The 17,500-nt window shown below is 41.7% G+C and overlaps 1 protein-coding gene and 1 long non-coding RNA gene across 16 annotated transcripts; one reads left to right on the top strand and one right to left on the bottom strand.

Annotated features, from left to right (window-relative positions):
- Positions 1-3,131: 3,131 nt before the first annotated feature.
- LOC135101170 (probable E3 ubiquitin-protein ligase HERC4) lies at positions 3,132-12,765 on the top strand. Of its 15 annotated transcripts, none has more exons than XR_010269122.1 (12): positions 5,346-5,530; positions 6,614-6,699; positions 7,645-7,795; positions 7,912-8,130; positions 8,537-8,715; positions 9,071-9,228; positions 9,382-9,565; positions 9,900-9,981; positions 10,337-10,531; positions 11,119-11,202; positions 11,775-11,906; positions 12,332-12,765. XR_010269122.1 is itself a non-coding variant. In XM_064004746.1 (11 exons), exons 8-11 carry the CDS (start codon positions 10,496-10,498, stop codon positions 12,491-12,493), a joined length of 414 nt encoding a protein of 137 aa, XP_063860816.1. In that variant the 5' UTR covers positions 5,349-5,530; positions 6,614-6,699; positions 7,645-7,795; positions 7,912-8,130; positions 8,537-8,715; positions 9,382-9,565; positions 9,900-9,981; positions 10,337-10,495; the 3' UTR covers positions 12,494-12,765. The 15 variants fall into 15 exon arrangements, 4 of the variants coding, with proteins under 4 accessions (XP_063860816.1, XP_063860818.1, XP_063860815.1 ...); XR_010269113.1 differs by adding an exon at positions 5,823-5,907 and having other exon boundaries at positions 5,347-5,530; positions 9,071-9,565; XR_010269115.1 differs by lacking the exon at positions 5,346-5,530 and adding an exon at positions 3,132-3,388 and having other exon boundaries at positions 9,071-9,565.
- Positions 11,728-12,403, bottom strand: LOC135101177 (uncharacterized). Its single transcript, XR_010269131.1, has 2 exons — positions 12,272-12,403; positions 11,728-12,162 (listed from the first exon to the last, which is right to left on the bottom strand). It is a non-coding gene; the product is annotated as an uncharacterized LOC135101177 (long non-coding RNA).
- Positions 12,766-17,500: the final 4,735 nt, after the last annotated feature.

Here is a 17,500-nt window from a genome sequence, read left to right as displayed (position 1 = left end):
AGAGAGAGAGAGAGAGAGAGAGAGAGAGAGAGAGAGAGAGAGAGAGGGAGAGAGAGAGAGAGAGAGAGAGAGAGAGAGAGAGAGAGAGAGAGAGAGAGAGAGAGGCTGTACATAAGCACCCTGGAAAATGAGAGAGAGAGAGAGAGAGAGAGAGAGGAGAGAGAGAGAGAGAGAGACTGTACATAAACAATTATATCTTTCCACACACACACACACCACACACACACACACACACACACGTACGTTTCCCTAAGGGCATTCCATCAGTGTGACGTAATGGGATTAACTTAACTCATCCCCAAAACTCCCACAAACTGAGTAACTTCTTCCTCTTCTTTATCATCTAGTACGTAGTTCCCCTGTGACACAAGTTAGGGAGGTGAAGAGAGAGAGAGAGGTGAGATGAAGTGAGAATATTCCTATGTATTTTCTGTCATAACATCTCATATCACCTTTTGTCTCCCCTGAACCTCTAAAAATATCAACATTTAGACAAGTTAGGGAGGTGAAGAGAGAGAGAGAGAGGTGAGATGAAGTGACATTATTCCTGTCTCTCTCCCAGCTTAAACTTTCAACAATATTTATAATGAGAAATGTAGACAAGTTAGAGAGATGTAGAGAGAGAGAGGTGAGGTGAAATGAGATTATTGTTTTCTTTCTTGCCTAACACCTTTCTCTCTCTCCTTCTCTTGGCCTCTGCCTCCTCAAAAACAGCCTATATTAATGAACTGGTGATGGTACAGGCCTATAAAACCTTGTAACAACATTTCATCATAAAATCTGCCAATGCTGGTTGAATTATAATCAGTCATTCTTCATGCTAACCTTATTATTATTATTATTATTATTATTATTATTATTATCATGTGATGCAGAATATCATGGTGTTTTGGTTGCAAGAGTCCACGTAAAATATAGATTGAGCCATCGTATTCATGTTTTTCATTGTGTGGTGTTGTAAATATACTTTATCTGTAAATAAAAAATGTATCCTATGGACATTTGTTTATTTTATTATATGTGTGTTAGGTTAGGTTAGCATAGGTCTTTATACAAGCTCTTGGCAGTGCATATATATCACAGACACATTGTTAGTAAATCAATTTGAAGCAGAACCAATTGTTGTGTGTGTGTTAGGTTAGCCAATCACACCCTTATCTTTGAAATATTCCTTTGTATATGCTTATGTACCACAGCCAGATACACACTGATTAGGGAGGTGGATGGAATAGTGGTGAAACACTGAATATACTGCTTGACTCTTGCATTGGGGAGGTGGACAGAATAGTGGTGAAAGACTGAATATACTGTGTTGACTCTTGCATTGGGGAGGTGGACAGGAATAGTGGTGAAACACTGAATATACTGCTTGACTCTTGCATTGGGGAGGTGGACAGAATAGTGGTGAAAGACTGAATATACTGGTTGACTCTTGCATTGCGGAGGTGGACAGAATAGTGGTGAAAGAGTGAAGATATTGGTTAACTCGTTTTCTATGATTTTATTGGAGTTTTCATTAATTTATGGTTAAATTGTGAGTGATAGGCTAACCCTTTCACTCTTTCAGTCTTCAGTATCATTATAAACAGTCTACTGTGTCTTTCATAACTTCTAATTAATTTTAAGGTTCGCTTATAAAACTCAGTCCTCTCGTTTTCTATGCTTTTATTCGAGTTTCCGTCAATTTAAAGGTTTAATTATAAGTGATAGGCTATTTGGCGCGGGGAACCGACTCCCTCTCTCTCTCTCTCTCTTAACACCTCACAGTGCTTCAAGTGACATATTTTCATTTCTATTCGCTTATAAAGTCAATGTACCCTCGCATTTCCTGCCATATAATTAAAGTATCCGGTTGTACCCCATGGTGAGGGTCCGCTAGTTTCCACCTCCTTCACCGAGGGAGGGAGGCAGACTGCTCCAGGCGTTTTGGGATTTTTTTTTATTTATTATTTATTTTTTATTGTCTTCCTCAGTGTACCTGGGAAACACCGTGCAGTGCGGATGTGTGTGTGTCTCTTTCATTTTAAACACCAGGGAACGGGAACCACAGAGGCACAGGAGGTCAATTAAGGTGAGTTTAGTAGTGACAGGTAGCAGAGGTCTGGCTTCAACCTACGACACTACCTGGAAAACACTGGAAATACCTGGAAAATACTTGATACTTAATAGCAAAAGGGGAGAAGAGAAGAGAAAATAATGCTATTTATCATGGAATAGAGGCGGACACACACACACACACACACACACACACATACGCATACATATATATATACACACACACACACACACATAGACACAAACACACACACATACGCATACACACAGCTGAAATTAATCCAGAAAATAGAGAAATAACCTTCATAACAACCACAAATAATAAGGAAAGAGAGATAGCCAACCTTATTTTCATCTGAGCCCCCTCCCTGCCCTCCCGCGGCCGCCATGATGGATTGCCAGAGTCTACCCCAGGTTCCAATATTTTTTCTATTTTCTTAACTTATATATTTAGGCTTTTTAACTAAGATTTTATGGTTTGTAAAAATATTTGGTGGTGTTTTGAGTGTTTTGCGTGCGAGTGTTAAGGGAAACATGTCGATTATGAGGTTGTTTCAGCGTAAATAAGTGTTGCTGTTTGCCGTTAAATTTTTCATACCGCCAAACATGATTTTTTTATTTCAGCCGCTAGGCAAGATTTTATGGGCTCAAAAAATCGTTTATTGTCTTTTAAATATGTTATGATGCTTTTGAGTGAAATACGTGGACTTTTAGAGGGGTTTTAGACCCGTTGAACACTCAAAAAGTCGACATTTATAAATTATTTATTTATTTATTTCAGCTTCCGGTTAACTTCTGATTGTTTGTAAAAATAGTTTCGATTTTTTAAAGTGTATTGTGTTCGTGAGAAATGAGATTTTGTGGATTTTGGAATGTATTTTTTTATCGTGTTTGTTCGAACACTTTTTCATATAGTTATTTAAATATAGCTTTATTATCACTGAAGCTTGGAATATTTTTATATGTCCAGAATTAATTTAAAATTATGCCCTTTCATAATATGTAAAGCATTCCGGCCTAGCTTCATTTTTGCGAGGGGTCATTTTCAAAATCATTTGCGTAACGTAAATATGGCGGACGTGACGTCATCAGCCGCCTTCATCCGGGGACCGAGACCCTGGACCTTCCCTCCTCCCAGTGCCCTTCCATTAGTATTTAGTGTTATTTCCTATATTTTCCAGCTGTTTTCATGCATAGAGAAGAATAGAAAGAGGAGGAAAGAAGGAGAAATGAAGAAGGAGGAGGAAGAAGAGGGAAGGGAAGGAGGAAGAGGAGAAGGAAAAAGGAAGAAATATTAAGAAAAGATTTTCACTGAATTTCCAGCGTTTTAAAGGTAAGCAAACGTAGTAGTAGTAGCAGTAGTAGTAGTAGTGGTGGTGGTGGTGGTGATGTGGCAGCCTTGTAATATAAGATGAAGTGTTTTGAGTTAAATACGCAATTTTTTTTTTCTAGGCATTTTGGAATAGAAGTGAGAGTTTTTGGTTGTTTTGAAAGGGAATAGTCGTGCTTATCAGTGTTTTTTTTAAGTGAATTCACCGTTTCTGTGGTGTTTTAAAAAGGCAGGGGATGTTTTTTTTTTTATATTTTTTTTTATTTTTTTGTGTTTTTTTTTTTTAGATTTTGGTGTTTTTCAAGTTTGTTTGGGTAGAAATTGTTTTTTCCCTGTCCTTGGGTAGGTGTGGTGTCTCTTCTGGGGTGTTTTGAAAGGAAATTAAGTATTATTTAAGTGTTTTTGGCTAGAAATATGTTTTTTTGGGTGTTTTGAAAGGAAATTAAGTGTTTTTAAGTGTTTTTGGCTAGAAATGTGTTTTTTTGGGTGTTTTGAAAGGAAATCACGTGTTATTTAAGTGTTTTTTGGCTAGAAATGTGTTTTTTTGGGTGTTTTGAAAGGAAATTAAGTGTTTATTCGCTGTTTTTGTGCAAGAAATGAGTGCTTTTGGGGTGTTTTGAAAGGAAATTAAGTGTTTTTTTAAGTGTTTTTTTGGGTTTCTAGGTGTTTTTGGGAGTAAAATTGTGTTTCTAGGTGTTTCTGGTGTGTATGTGTGTGTGTGTGTGTGTGTGTGTGTGTGTTGCCTTGTCTTTCGTTGTACAGATGCTTATGCAGTGTGTGTGTGTGTGTGTGTGTGTGTGTGTGTGTGTGTGTGTGTGTGTGTTGCCTTGTCTTTCGTTGTACAGATGTTTTATACAGTGTATGTGTGTGTGTGTGTGTGTGTGTGTGTGTGTGTGTGTGTGTGTGTGTTGCCTTGTCTTTCGTTGTACAGATGGTGATGCAGTGTGTGTGTGTGTGTGTGTGTTGCCTTGAATTTCGTTGTACAGATGGTGATGCAGTGTGTGTGTGTGTGTGTGTGTGTGTGTGTGTGTGTGTGTGTGTGTGTGTGTTGCCTTGTCTTTCGTTGTACAGATGCTTATGCAGTGTGTGTGTGTGTGTGTGTGTGTGTGTGTGTGTGTGTGTGTGTGTGTGTGTTGCCTTGTCTTTCGTTGTACATATGCTTATACAGTGTGTGTGTGTGTGTGTGTGTGTGTGTGTGTGTTGTGTGTGTGTGTGTGTGTGTGTGTGTGTGTGTGTGTGTGTGTTGCCTTGTCTTTCGTTGTACAGATGGTGATGCAGTGTGTGTGTGTGTGTGTGTGTGTGTGTTGAAAATGTTCGCAAGATGATATATAAATCTTTCATTTAAAACCACAAAATGGTGAGTAATGTTGAGAAGGAAGAAGAAAGGAAGATTATGAGGAAGAAGAGGAGGAAGAAGAGGAGGAATAGGATTTAAATGAAGGAAAATAACAGGGACAAAGTTTTAAATCATATTATTCGTTATTTCTTTCTTTATTCAGTATTTCCTTATTCCTTTCTTTATTTTCGTTTACTTCCTCCTCTTATCCCTTTTCTGCCAGAGGAGGAAGGGGAAGAAAGGAGGATGAGGGTGAGGAAGACGAGGAAGAGGAAGAGGATTAAATTTCTTTCATCTTTCTTAGACAGTCCTCAGGATGTCAAACATTGTATAATGGTACAGTGTTGAGGACAGTGACGATCGCGTTATAATTCACTAATTGAGGTTACTTTTGATAAATAAAACAACTAGTACGGAGTCTTTTAAGTATTTTACATTATCTTATACCGGAAAATTATAAAGGAAAAGTGGCGTAAATAAGAAAAAAAGGCAAAGATTAGAGATGTGGGATTTTATAACTTGTGGTATCTTAAAATAACTAGTATAAGATAAACCCTATGCAAAACGAATAATATAACCTTTATTAATCATCATAACCTAGAAAACCGATAAATATTATATATAAAAACCAGTGTAATTAGTAAAAAACAAAAAAACTGTCCCTGGGAAGTGAGACGGCCCACAGAGTCGCGCCAAAAACGTGGATCTACAGGCCAGGCATCTTATGTTTAACCAGGTGTACAAGGTGCTGGCTTTCAAGGGCTCCTCCACACCTACAGACACACGCACACACCACCAGATACAGGAAGGTGAGTGCCTGAGATGGTGTTGAGTTAGATATAATACTTATTTACTTGAGAAATGGTGTTGCTTTGTTGATGTCGCCACACAACGCCAGTAAGATATTTCAGACCACTTAAATTGCTTCCCTGTGCAGCCAGTGACGCCTCTCCCTAGTTAAATGTGTGTGTGTGCGTGTGTGTGTATGTGTGAGTGCGTGTGTGTGTGTGTGTGTGTGCATAGTTACCAGATAAAATGTAGTTTTAAGAGAATAGTTTTGTTTACAACTAAACTAAAGAATCACTAAATTTTGTGACGCAGCCTTGGATGTGCCCCTGTGCTCCCCCCCACGCCCCCCTCGCCGCCCTTGGCAGTGTGGGAACCTCGGTACACGCCAGAGTGCCAAGTAAAACACCTAACCTAACCTAAGAGAGAGAGAGAGAGAGAGAGAGATAGAGGTCACTGTTATCATTATTTTCATTATTACACACAATTTAAGGGTTGACCTGGCCCCCCTCCCTTCACCAGGCCACCCCCCCTTACACTCTCTGTTCAGGTGACCTAATGTGACCTAGCCTTGACACCTGCACCTCCACGTGTCAGCTGGGCACTTGTACACTCCACAGTTCTAGGTGAAGACACTGTTGGGTCACTGTGGGGTCAATGTGGGTCACTGTGGGTCACTGTTGGTCACTGTGGGTCAATGTGGGTCACTGTGGGTCACTGTTGGGTCATAGGTCACTTGTCCTTCATAGCATAAAAGGTGTCTTGTTTATGTTTGTGTCAGGTCGCAGTGTGGTTGGCCCTGTGTGACCCTTGTACTAGAGGTCATGGTGACTGGTTGGGGTCATCAGTTTTTATGTGGTTGTTGTTGTTGTTGTTGTTTTCTTATTTTTTTGATCATATTTATTTACTTATTTATTTATTTATTTATTTATGTACTGTGGTTGGAATGTAATGAACCTACTACTACTACTACTACTACTACTACTACTACTACTACTACTACTACTACTACTACTACTACTACTACTACTACCACCACACCACCATAACCACACAACACTCCAATAGCACTTTCTCCTCCTCACCACCTGTTCTCTCACCTGCAGAATTAATTGATGAGCTACAGAACTACAGCATCGTTCAGGTGGCAGCCGGAGACCAGCACTCTCTTTCTCTCACCTCCTGGGGCCTGGTGAGTGAGAGAGAGAGATAGAGAGAGAGAGAGAGAGAGAGAGAGAGAGAGAGAGAGCCTGTAATGTGTGTGTGTGTGGAAAGAGAGAGAGAGTAGAAATAATTTTGTTATTTTAGTAGCTGTAAGAGAGAGAGAGAGAGAGAGAGAGCAAATACATTTTTCATTTTTCTCTTGTTATCAATATATATACAGTAAAATCCCTCTTATCTGGCATCAACGGGACCGCCGACATGTCAGATACTTGAATATTGCCGGATACTTGAATAGAAGTGAAATTATGTCCACAATGACCAGCATCTTACACACTCACGCATCTTACCATAACAGAGATCAGCTGATCTTAATCAGCAGCTGATCTGATCAGCTGCTTAAGTGTAAGCACAACACACTCCCTCTTTTGTACAACTTGAGGCATGATGAAGGCGTCAGGTGATAAACAGTGCACACGCGGGACTGAGTCACTCGGTAAACACAGTGCAGGCGGGCCGCGGGTGGCGCCAAGCAGTGCGCTCTGGTGGCCAGGGGACAGAGTATGCCTTGTGCGGGAATTTTAATCGATTTTGTGAGTACACATTGATTTTTTTATTGATTTTAAGGCTCAGGGAAAAATGTGCCGGATACTTGAAGCTGCCGGATACTGGAATGCCGGATGAGAGGGATTTTACTGTACAAGTATATTCAAATTATTTCTCCTAGACAGGTTAGGTTCTCTCCCTCTCCCTCTCTCTCTAATCTCCCCTCTCACTCTCTCTCTCTCTCTTTAAAGGTATATTATATCTTAAGTTAAGTTGGGTTTTGTTAGATTAGGTCTTAGTTTCTCTCTCTCTCTCTCTCTCTCTCTCTCTCTCCTCTCTCTCTCTCTCTCTCTCTCTCTCTCTCTCTCTCTCTCTCTCTCCTCCCTCTCCCTCTCCCTCTCCCTCCCTCCCTCCCTCCCTCCCTCCTCAGATCTACGCACGGGGTGACAATGGGTACGGTCAGCTTGGCGTCAACTCCTGCGACAGTCACACCGCCACACGCAAGCTTGTCAAGAGTCTGGCCAGGAAGGTGACAGTGCAGCTGGCCTGTGGCGCCAACCACACCCTTGCCTTGACTGCTGGTGGGTGTCTGTATGTATGTATGTCTGTGTCTATGTGTCTGTATATATGTGTGTGTGTGTGTGTGTGTGTGTGTTATCATCATTATTTATTTATTTTTTGCTTTTGTGTGTTTCAGATGGTGACAAAATACCTTCGGCCAGTTGGCACTTAGACACCGACAGGGGCCCCAGAAGGATCCTGCCCTGGTGACCTCCTTGGCTGGCACCCTCTTAGTCCTGCTGGCCGCTGCGGGTCACCACTCTGCTGCCGTGACCCAGGCCGGCTACCTGCTGTTGTGGGGGTCAAACAAGCAGGGTCAACTGGGCTATACTCCCAAGGGTGATCCTCTTGTTAGGTGTGTGTGTGTGTGTGTGTGTGTGTGTGTGTGTTTGGGTGGTGGGAGGAAGAGGAAGAGGGAGAAAAGTAGTAATAGTAGTAGTAGTAGTAGTAGTAGTAGTAGTGGTGTACATAAAGTATATTCTTTTATTTATAATCAAGAAAAACAAACTGAATAATGATAATAATAATAATAATAATAATAATAATAATAATAATAATAATAATAATAATAATAATAATGATGATGAATAATTCTAAACAAACATGAATTAAATTATATAAGCCTAAAACTAACCAATTTCTCTCTCTCTCTCTCTCTCTCTCTCTCTCTCTCTCTCTCTCTCTCTCTCTCTCTCTCTCTCTCTCTCTCTCTCTCTCTCTCTCTCTCTCTCTCTCTCTCTCTCTCTCTCTCTCTCTCCCAGATCTTCGCAGGGGGTGACGTCAGCTTGGCCACTGTCAGCAGGGAGAGTGGGGGTGCTGAGGACTTTTGCAGCCCTCCCCTACCCCGACCAAATGCCCTCTCTCTCACAATTCAAGAACATATTATTAAGAAACTTCTGTCAATTGAGGAAGAAGACATGATTGATGACGATTTGTTTACGTAAGTGTGTGTGTGTGTGTGTGTGTGTGTGTGTGTGTGTGTGTGTGTGTGTGTGTGTGTTTGGGTGTGGTATGGTATATTTTGTGTGTGTTTGGGAGTGTGTTGTGTGTTTTGGTATGATTTGGGTGTGTGTGTGTGTGTGTGTGTGTGTGTGTGTGTGTGTGTGTGTGTGTGTTTGTGTTATATAATTTATTTTTGATGTTTTCAGCGACAGAATGTTGTATTTTTTGTGTTTGTTTACATTTGTGTCATATCAATCTATTTACAAACAGACAAACAAACAAACAAACGAACGAACAATATTTCCATCCCCACGTTTGTTTACACTCATTCACTCACCCACTTCCAAACACAGGTACACAGAGACAGTGTTTGCCTCAGTGTGCGCTTGGAACAGCTCCCTCACGCTTGCTGGCTTGCACAAACACACACACGGGCTGGACTACCGTTTGGCTGAGGACTGTGTGGCTCAGATTGGCCGGATTGCAAGGGAGACCATCCAGGAAGTGGCGAGTGCGTGCGTTTGTGTGCGTTTCACTGCATTTTACTGAAGGTTTCCCAGGACAAAACAGGACAAACCGACCTGCTGGCATTTCACACGCAGAATCTCACAAGCGTCCACTGATCCATTACCGAGCTAATCCAAACGTATCCAAACGTCCACAGGTTCGTACTGGCATTCAAAACGTGGCCAAGAGTCTTCCTTCGCATCCCCCCAGCCAGGACGCCTTACGCTGTTATGTCCTTCCCCTGTACAAGGACTTCACTGACCCTAAACAAACGGCCAAACTCCAAACGCCGTATGCTGAGGGAGTGTTGAAGCTTGACAAGGAGATGGCGGAGGTGTTCAGTGAGTTGGATTGTGTGTGTGTATGTGTGTGTGTGTGTGTGTTTGGGAGTGTTTGAGTGTGTTTTGGGAGTGTTTGGGGGTGTTTTGGTTGTGTTTTGGGTGTGTTTGGGGTGTTTGAGTGTGTTTAGGGGTGTTTTAAAGGTGTTTTGGGGTGTTTTAAATGTGTTTTGGTGTTTTTTCTTTGTTTTTCTATTGATTTCTGTGTTTTAAGTATATTTTTGGAGGAGAAAAATTAATTCTCTCTCTCTCTCTCTCTCTCTCTCTCTCTCTCTCTCTCTCTCTCTCTCTCTCTCTCTCTCTCTCTCTCTCTCTCTCTCTCTCTCTCTCTTCCCAGGGACTTTCCACTAAGGCTGGTTACTGTGTACAAGAATGTGGTGGTACAAATACTGAATTTTGCTCACCAATCTAGCTCTGAGGTAAGAGAGAGAGAGAGAGAGAGAGAGAGAGAGAGAGAGTTGGTTTGTAAGAGTGTGCATTGAGAGTGTGTGTGTGTGTGTGTTTTGAGTGTAAGAGAGAGAGAGAGAGAGAAGTATAATTGTCTGTGTACTACTACTACTACTACTACCACCACCACCATTCTCTTCCTCATTCTCTTTCTCTTCCTCCTCCTCCTCCTCCTCCTCTTCCTCTTTGTTTACTACTACTACAACAACTATTACAACAATTCTTATCTGCAACAACAGCACCACATCAGTTACAAGCACTCAGACCACCACCACTACCACAACCAGATCTTAACCAAACCTAACCTAACCTACCCACACCACACAGAGACCGGCGTGCCCTCGTGTCTTCCCTGCGGCTGTTGTCCCTGGTCCACGGTCTGAACTTCCAAGCCGGCTGCCGAGTGGGGCGGTTGAACTACGACGACTTTTACATCCCAGAAATTGCTATTAGAAAATTGATATTAGGAATGATTACTTGAACTGGATGAACAGCAGGCTTCACCCGATGTCCAGGAGGGAGGTGGGTGTGTGTGTGTGGGGGTGTGGGGGTGTTTGAAGGTGGCTGAGTGATTTTGGGGTGTTTGGGTGTGTTTTGGTGTGTTTTTGGGGTGTCTGAGTGTGTTTTGGGGTGTTTGGGAGGTGGGTGACCATGTTTGGGGGTGTTTGTGTGTGTATTGGGGGTGTTTGTGAATGGGTGACTGTGTTTGGGGAGCTTTCAATGTTGAACGCTTAAAAACATCCTTTAAAATTGATAATTCCTTTAATTTTAACTGACAAACCCTTAGAAACACCCTTTAAAAATTGAAAACCCTTTATTTATTCTCTTAAACCCTTAAAAACATCCTTTAAAATCGACATTTCCTTTAATTTTAACTGAGAGACCCTTAGAAACACCCTTTAAAAATTGAAAACCCTTTATTTATTCTCTTAAGCCCTTGAAAACACCCTTTAAAAGACACCAAACCTTTAAATAGCCTCATAAACCCTTAAAATCACCCTTCTACCCTTTATTTACCTCCTTAAACCCTTAAATACACCCTTTAACTCTTCATTTACCCCTTCAACCCTTAAAAACAACTTTAACTAATCCAATCCTTTACATTACAGAGTCCAATCCTGTTCTGTGAGTATTCATTCTTGTTCGATCCTCAGGCCAAGACGCTGCTGCTCAGGTGTGACGCCACTCGGCAGGTGAGAACCAGGTGCAGGACTAATTAGCTTTGCTTTACATATGTTTATTTGTTTATTTGTATATATATATATATATTTTTTTTTTTGTGTGTGTGTGTTTTTCAAGGATTCGTCAGCATTGTAGAACAGCAGAGGAGGTTGTCTTGATTCACCCAGTCCTCTCCTCCCCACCTCCTCTGCTGTCTTGATTCACCCAGTCCTACCCTCCCCACCTCCTCTGCTGTCTTGATTCACCCAGTCCTACCCTCCCCACCTCCTCTGCTGTCTTTATTCACCCAGTCCTACCCTCCCCACCTCCTCTGCTGTCTTGATTCACCCAGTCCTCTTCTCCCCACCTCCTCTACTGTCTGTTTTCACCCAGTCCTACCCTCCCCACCTCCTCTGCTGTCTTTATTCACCCAGTCCTCTCCTCCCCACCTCCTCTACTGTCTGTTTTCACCCAGTCCTCCCCTTCCCACCTCCTCTACTGTCTGTTTTCACCCAGTCCTCCCACACGACACCGCAGGAATGTAAATAAACACACCGTTCACACTAATATCCTTCCGTTTATTGATTTCTGTCGGTGTTTCCAGGGCGAATGTTTCCCAGACCACCCGGTCATACGCACGTTCTGGGAAGTATTTCACAAACTCTCCCTGGAGCAGAAGAAGTTGTTTTTGAAGTTCCTGACGGGCACTGACAGGGTTCCTATTCTGGGCATGAAGGTAGGTGAGAGACAGAGAGAGAGAGAGAGGGGCTGAGGGGAGTGACTGTGGGGTTTGTCAACATCCTGTGGGGGGACATCCTGTGGGTCTGTGAGAGAGAGAGAGAGAGAGAGAGAGAGAGAGAGAGAGAGAGAGAGAGAGAGAGAGAGAGAGAGAGTGTCCTCCTTTTCTCTTCCTTCTTGTCCTCTTTTCTTCCTTCCTTCCTTCCTTCCTTCCTTCCTCCTCTTCCTTCCTTCCTTTCTTCTCAGTCATTCCTCTGAAATATGAATAAATTTATAATAATAATAATAATAATAATAATAATAATAATAATAAATTTAATAGTAATTTATTGTATTTTCTCTCACACACACACACACACACACCAATATTTTCTCCCTCTCTTTCTTTTTCTCTTATAAACTCTCTCTCTCTCTCTCTCTCAGGCACTCAAGTTGATGATCCAAAGCACAGCAGACGACAGCTTCCTTCCGGTCGCACACACCTGCATCACCCAACTCGACCTGCCAAGATACAACACCAAAGAGAAGCTGAAATACAAACTTCTACAGGCCGTACAGCAGAGTGAAGGGTTCGGCCTGGTGTGAGGGTGTCAGGGGGTGTTGACGGGGTGTGAGGGGGTGTTGAAGGGTGTGAGGGGGTCAGGGGGAGGCTGTGTGAGTTGGATAAGAGTGACCTTGTGTGTGGGAGGAAGTGCCTGTTAAGAAAATAGAATATATAGAAATTAATAGAAAATATATGTAATAGTTTACAGAATTATTATTATTATTATTATTATTATTATTATTATCAAATTGAGTATATTTTTTAGTCTTGTTACAAAAAAAAATGAGTGAAATAAAGAAAATGAAAAAGGTAACTTGTATTATTATCACTATAAAAATGAGAGAGAGAAAGAGAGAGGAGGGTGGCCAACTTGCTGGACATGAGAGGGAGGCTGTTGCTCTACAAGGGCCAGATACGGCCTTATTTAGAGTATTCCGCCCTCTCCTGGATGTCCTGTGCTGCCACACACATCAGCAAGCTCCACGGTGTCATCCGGTGGTGACTCGGTGGAAGTGCCGCGTTCCCGCTCCAGCCAACACCGGCCCACCTTTTGGGGGCGAGTCTCCAGACCGTGGAACGTCTTCGCTTCCTCCGTCCCTCACATCAGGGGGATGGATACCCAGGACGTGAAGTTAACAGCACACCACTGGAGGGGCTCGTTCCCAACCCTCCTGCTAACAATATTAACACAAGTCCATAAAGAATGTATATATATGTATATATATCTTTATATTTATATTTGTGTTGTATCACACCCCTAAAACAGGTTGCACGTGGCAGTGCGCCTTCACCTGATAATGTACCTTCGCATGATAATGTACCTACGTTTAACTAGGTTTAAATTAAAGAGAGAGAGAGAGAGAGAGAGAGAGAGAGAGAGAGGAAAAAGACAGTAAAAGAAAGAGGGTTAAGAGGAAATCTTGAGAGAGAAAAGCCTTATTATATTATTATTGAAAGAAAAAGAGTGGAAAGAGAGAGAGAGAGAGAGAGAGAGAGAAACCTTATATTATTATTAGTGAAAGAAAAAAAGTGGAGAGAGAGAGAGAGAGAGAGAAAAGCCTTATTATATTATTGAAGAGAGAGAGAGAGAGAGAGAGAGAGAGAGAGAGAGATAAAAGCCTTATTATATTATTATTGAAAGAGAGAGAGAGAGAGAGAGAAAAAAAGCCTTATTATATTATTATTGAGAGAGAGAGAGAGAGAGAGAGAGAGAGAGAGAGAGAGAGAGAGAGAGAGAGAGAGAGAGAGAGAGAGAGAGAGAGAGAGAGAGAGAGAAAAGCCTTATCATATTATTATTGAAACAAAAAAAAGTGGAGAGAGAGAGAGAGAGAGAGAGAGAGAGAGAGAGAGAGAGAGAGAGAGAGAGAGAGAGAGAGAGAGAGTAACGTAGTAGTAGTAGTAATGGAAAATAAGCCTATTTAGACCTATCCACGTTAAGAAATGCATTTATATCAATATACGGTAATCTCTCTCTCTCTCTCTCTCTCTCTCTCTCTCTCTCTCTCTCTCTCTCTCTCTCTCTCGCCTCCCTGTCTCATAAATCTTTCTCTCTCTCTTTCTCTCTTTTCTCAACAAAAGCCATTTTTGCAATAAAGTTAGTACCAGATTTTTGCAGAAAAGGGAGAGGGAGAGAGAGGGAGAAGGAAGAATGAATTGGGAGGGAGGGAGGAAGGGATATTGAAAGTGGTAGTAGTAGTAGTAGTAGTAGTAGTAGTAGTAGGACAGGAGAAAGAATACGAATAAAAAGTAGTAGTAGTAGTAGTAGTAGTAGTAGTAGTAGTAGTAGTAACAGCAGTAGTAGTAGTAGTAGTAGTAGTAATAGCAGTAGTAGTAGTAGTAGTAGTAGTAGTAGTAGTAGTAGTAGTAGTAGTAGTAGTAGAAGTAGTAGTAGTAGTAGTAGTAGTAGTAGTAGCAGCAGTAGTAGTAGTAGTAATTGCAGTAGTAGTAGTAGTAGTAGTAGTAGTAGTAGTAGTAGTAGTAGTAGTAATAGTAGTAATAATAATAGTAGTATTAGTATTAGTAGTAGTAGTAGTAACAATAATAACTCCTTAAGTAATCTAAGTAATTCTAAAAAAGTAATTTGTTGAGAGAGAGAGAGAGAGAGAGAGAGAGAGAGAGAGAGAGAGAGAGAGAGAGAGAGAGAGAGAGAGAGAGAGGGGGGGGCACGTGTATTCAAATGAGCTTGGTGGCACTTATTTACTTAAAAAAACAACGCAAATTTTAAAGGAAAAATTAAAAAAAAAACATGACAAACTTAAAAAAAAAAATGCTGAGAACCGGAGATCTGAGGCGAAATAATTGCCTAAACGCTTATTCAAAATACCTGCGGGTGTTTTCAAGCGACAGATTAACAAAGTTTGTACACTCAAAAGACTCTAGCACAAGTGACGCGGGTTTTCAAGTGTGTTTTTACGATTCTAGCGACAGATTAACAAAGTTTGTACACTCAAAAGGCTGTAGCTGAAGTGACGCGGGTTTACAAGGGTGTTTTTACGATTCTAGCGACAGATTAACAAAATTTGTACACTCAAAAGGCTGTAGCTGAAGTGACGCGGGTTTACAAGGGTGTTTTTACGATTCTAGCGACAGATTAACAAAATTTGTACACTCAAAAGACTCTAGCACAAGTGACGCGGGTTTTCAAGTGTGTTTTTACGATTCTAGCGACAGATTAACAAAATTTCTACACTCAAATGGCTGTAGCTGAAGTGACGCAGGTTTTCAAGGAAGTTTTTACGGTTCTAGCAACAGATTAACAAGATTTCTACACTAAATGGCTGTAGCTGAAGTGACTCGGGTTTTCAAGTGTGTTTTTACGATTCTAGCGACAGATTAACAGAATTTCTACACTCAAAAGACTCTACCACAAGTGACGCGGGTTTTCAAGTGTGTTTTTACGATTCTAGCGACAGATTAACAAAATTTCTACACTCAAAAGACTCTAGTACAAGTGACGCGGGTTTTCAAGTGTGTTTTTACGATTCTAGCGACAGATTAACAAAATTTGTACACTCAAATGGCTGTAGCTGAAGTGACGCAGGTTTTCAAGGAAGTTTTTACGGTTCTAGCAACAGATTAACAAAATTTCTACACTAAATGGCTGTAGCTGAAGTGACGCGGGTTTTCAAGTGTGTTTTTATGGTTCTAATGGCATATTAACAAGATTTCTGTGTGTGTGTATAGAGAGAGAGAGAGAGAGAGAGAGAGAGAGAGAGAGAGAGAGAGAGAGAGAGAGAGAGAGAGAGAGAGAGAGAGAGAGAGAGAGAGAGAGAGAGAGAGATTCAAAACAAGAATTTCTACTACTACTACTACTACTACTACTACTACTACTACTACTACTACTTACTACTACTACGGTAACACTGCCTCAAACACACACACACACACACACACACACACACACACACACACTCGCAAATATAAAAACAATAAATAAAAAAAAGTAATTATTTAAGATACATTATTTTCGAACTTATAACCAGAGAGAGAGAGAGAGAGAGAGAGAGAGAGAGAGAGAGAGAGAGAGAGAGAGAGAGAGAGAGAGAGAGAGAGAGAGAGAGAGGGAGGTTAAGAAGGGAGGAAGGTATAATGCACCCATGCCCACTCCCTCTCTCTCCCTCTCTCTCCCTCCCTGTCTCTTTCGCAACGTGCAAGGCAACCTATGGGGGCAAGAAAGAGAGAGAGAGAGAGAGAGAGAGAGAGAGAGAGAGAGAGAGAGAGAGAGAGAGAGAGAGAGAGAGAGAGAGAGAGAGAGAGAGAGAGAGGTGAGGGGCCTGTCAACTCTCTCTCTCTCAAAATGCAGAGAGAGAGAGAGAGAGAGAGAGAGAGAGAGAGAGAGAGAGAGAGAGAGAGAGAGAGAGAGAGAGAGAGAGAGAGAGAGAGAGAGAGAGAGAGAGAGAGAGAGAGAGAGAGAGAGAGAGAGAGAGAGAGAGAGAGCGCATAGACACAGACAGACAGACAGACAGACAGACAGAGGAGGAGGAGGAGGAGGACTTCCGTTAACACATAAATTCAATATTTAAATGAAGAATAAAAAAAAATGGAGCGCTCTCTCTCTCTCTCTCTCTCTCTCTCTCTCTCTCTCTCTCTCTCTCTCTCTCTCTCTCTATTATCGGAAATTTGTTTATAAAAAAGGTGTCAAAGAGAGAGGGGAGAGAGAGAGAGAGAGAGAGAGAGAGCGCATATAGACACAGACAGACAGACAGACAGACAGACAGACAGACAGACAGACAGACACACACACACACACACACACACACACACACACACACACACACACACACAGAAGGAAAATATATTGAAAAAGGTCTCTCTCTCTCTCTCTCTCTCTCTCTCTCTCTCTCTCTCTCTCTCTCTCTCTCTCTCTCTCTCTCTCTCTCTCTCTCTAACTGGCAACCATACCAGACAAAAACCTGCAAAAATACCCTTTACCTTCCCCCCATTCTCTCTCTCTCTCTCTCTCTCTCTCTCTCTCTCTCTCTCTCTCTCTCTCTCTCTCTCTCTCTCTCTCTCTCTCTCTCTCTCTCTCTCTCTCTCGTACGAAATTTTGAAGTATTTATATAAAGTAGTAGTAGTAGTAGTAGTAGTAGTAGTAGTAGAACTACTACTACTACTACTACTACTACTACTACTACCACCACCACCACCACTACTACTACTACTACTACTACTACTACTACTACTACTACCACAAAATATTTATAATTAAGAAAATTTTCCACTTTTAAACGTGAACAATTTTAATTATAAGTTAGGAGGAGGAGGAGGAGGAGGAGGAGGAGGAGGAGGAGGAGGAGGAGGAGAAGGAAGAGGAGGAGGAGGAGGAGGAGGAGGAGGAGGAGGAGGAGGAGGAGGAGGAGGAGGAGGAGGAGGAGGAGGATAAAGAAGACGAAGAAGAAGACGAAGAAGAAGAAGAAGAAGAAGAAGAAGAAGAAGAAGAAGAAGAAGAAGAAGAAGACGAACAGCAGGAAGAAGAGGAGGAGGAAGGAAGAGAGAGAGAGAGAGAGAGAGAGAGAGAGAGAGAGAGAGAGAGAGAGAGAGAGAGAGAG

Source organism: Scylla paramamosain, chromosome 6 (genome assembly GCF_035594125.1).
Source record: "Scylla paramamosain isolate STU-SP2022 chromosome 6, ASM3559412v1, whole genome shotgun sequence".
Lineage (NCBI taxonomy): Eukaryota > Metazoa > Arthropoda > Malacostraca > Decapoda > Portunidae > Scylla > Scylla paramamosain.
This window is presented reverse-complemented; position numbering and strand designations above follow the sequence as displayed.

Bases quoted from the DNA above. Each gene is read 5' to 3' on its own strand.
- LOC135101170 (XM_064004747.1), top strand. From the start codon at position 10,496: ATGAACAGCAGGCTTCACCCGATGTCCAGGAGGGAG. The intron at 11,203-11,774 runs GTGAGAACCAGG...CGGTGTTTCCAG, and splicing joins GGTGTGACGCCACTCGGCAG to GGCGAATGTTTCCCAGACCA. The intron at 11,907-12,331 runs GTAGGTGAGAGA...TCTCTCTCTCAG, and splicing joins TTCCTATTCTGGGCATGAAG to GCACTCAAGTTGATGATCCA.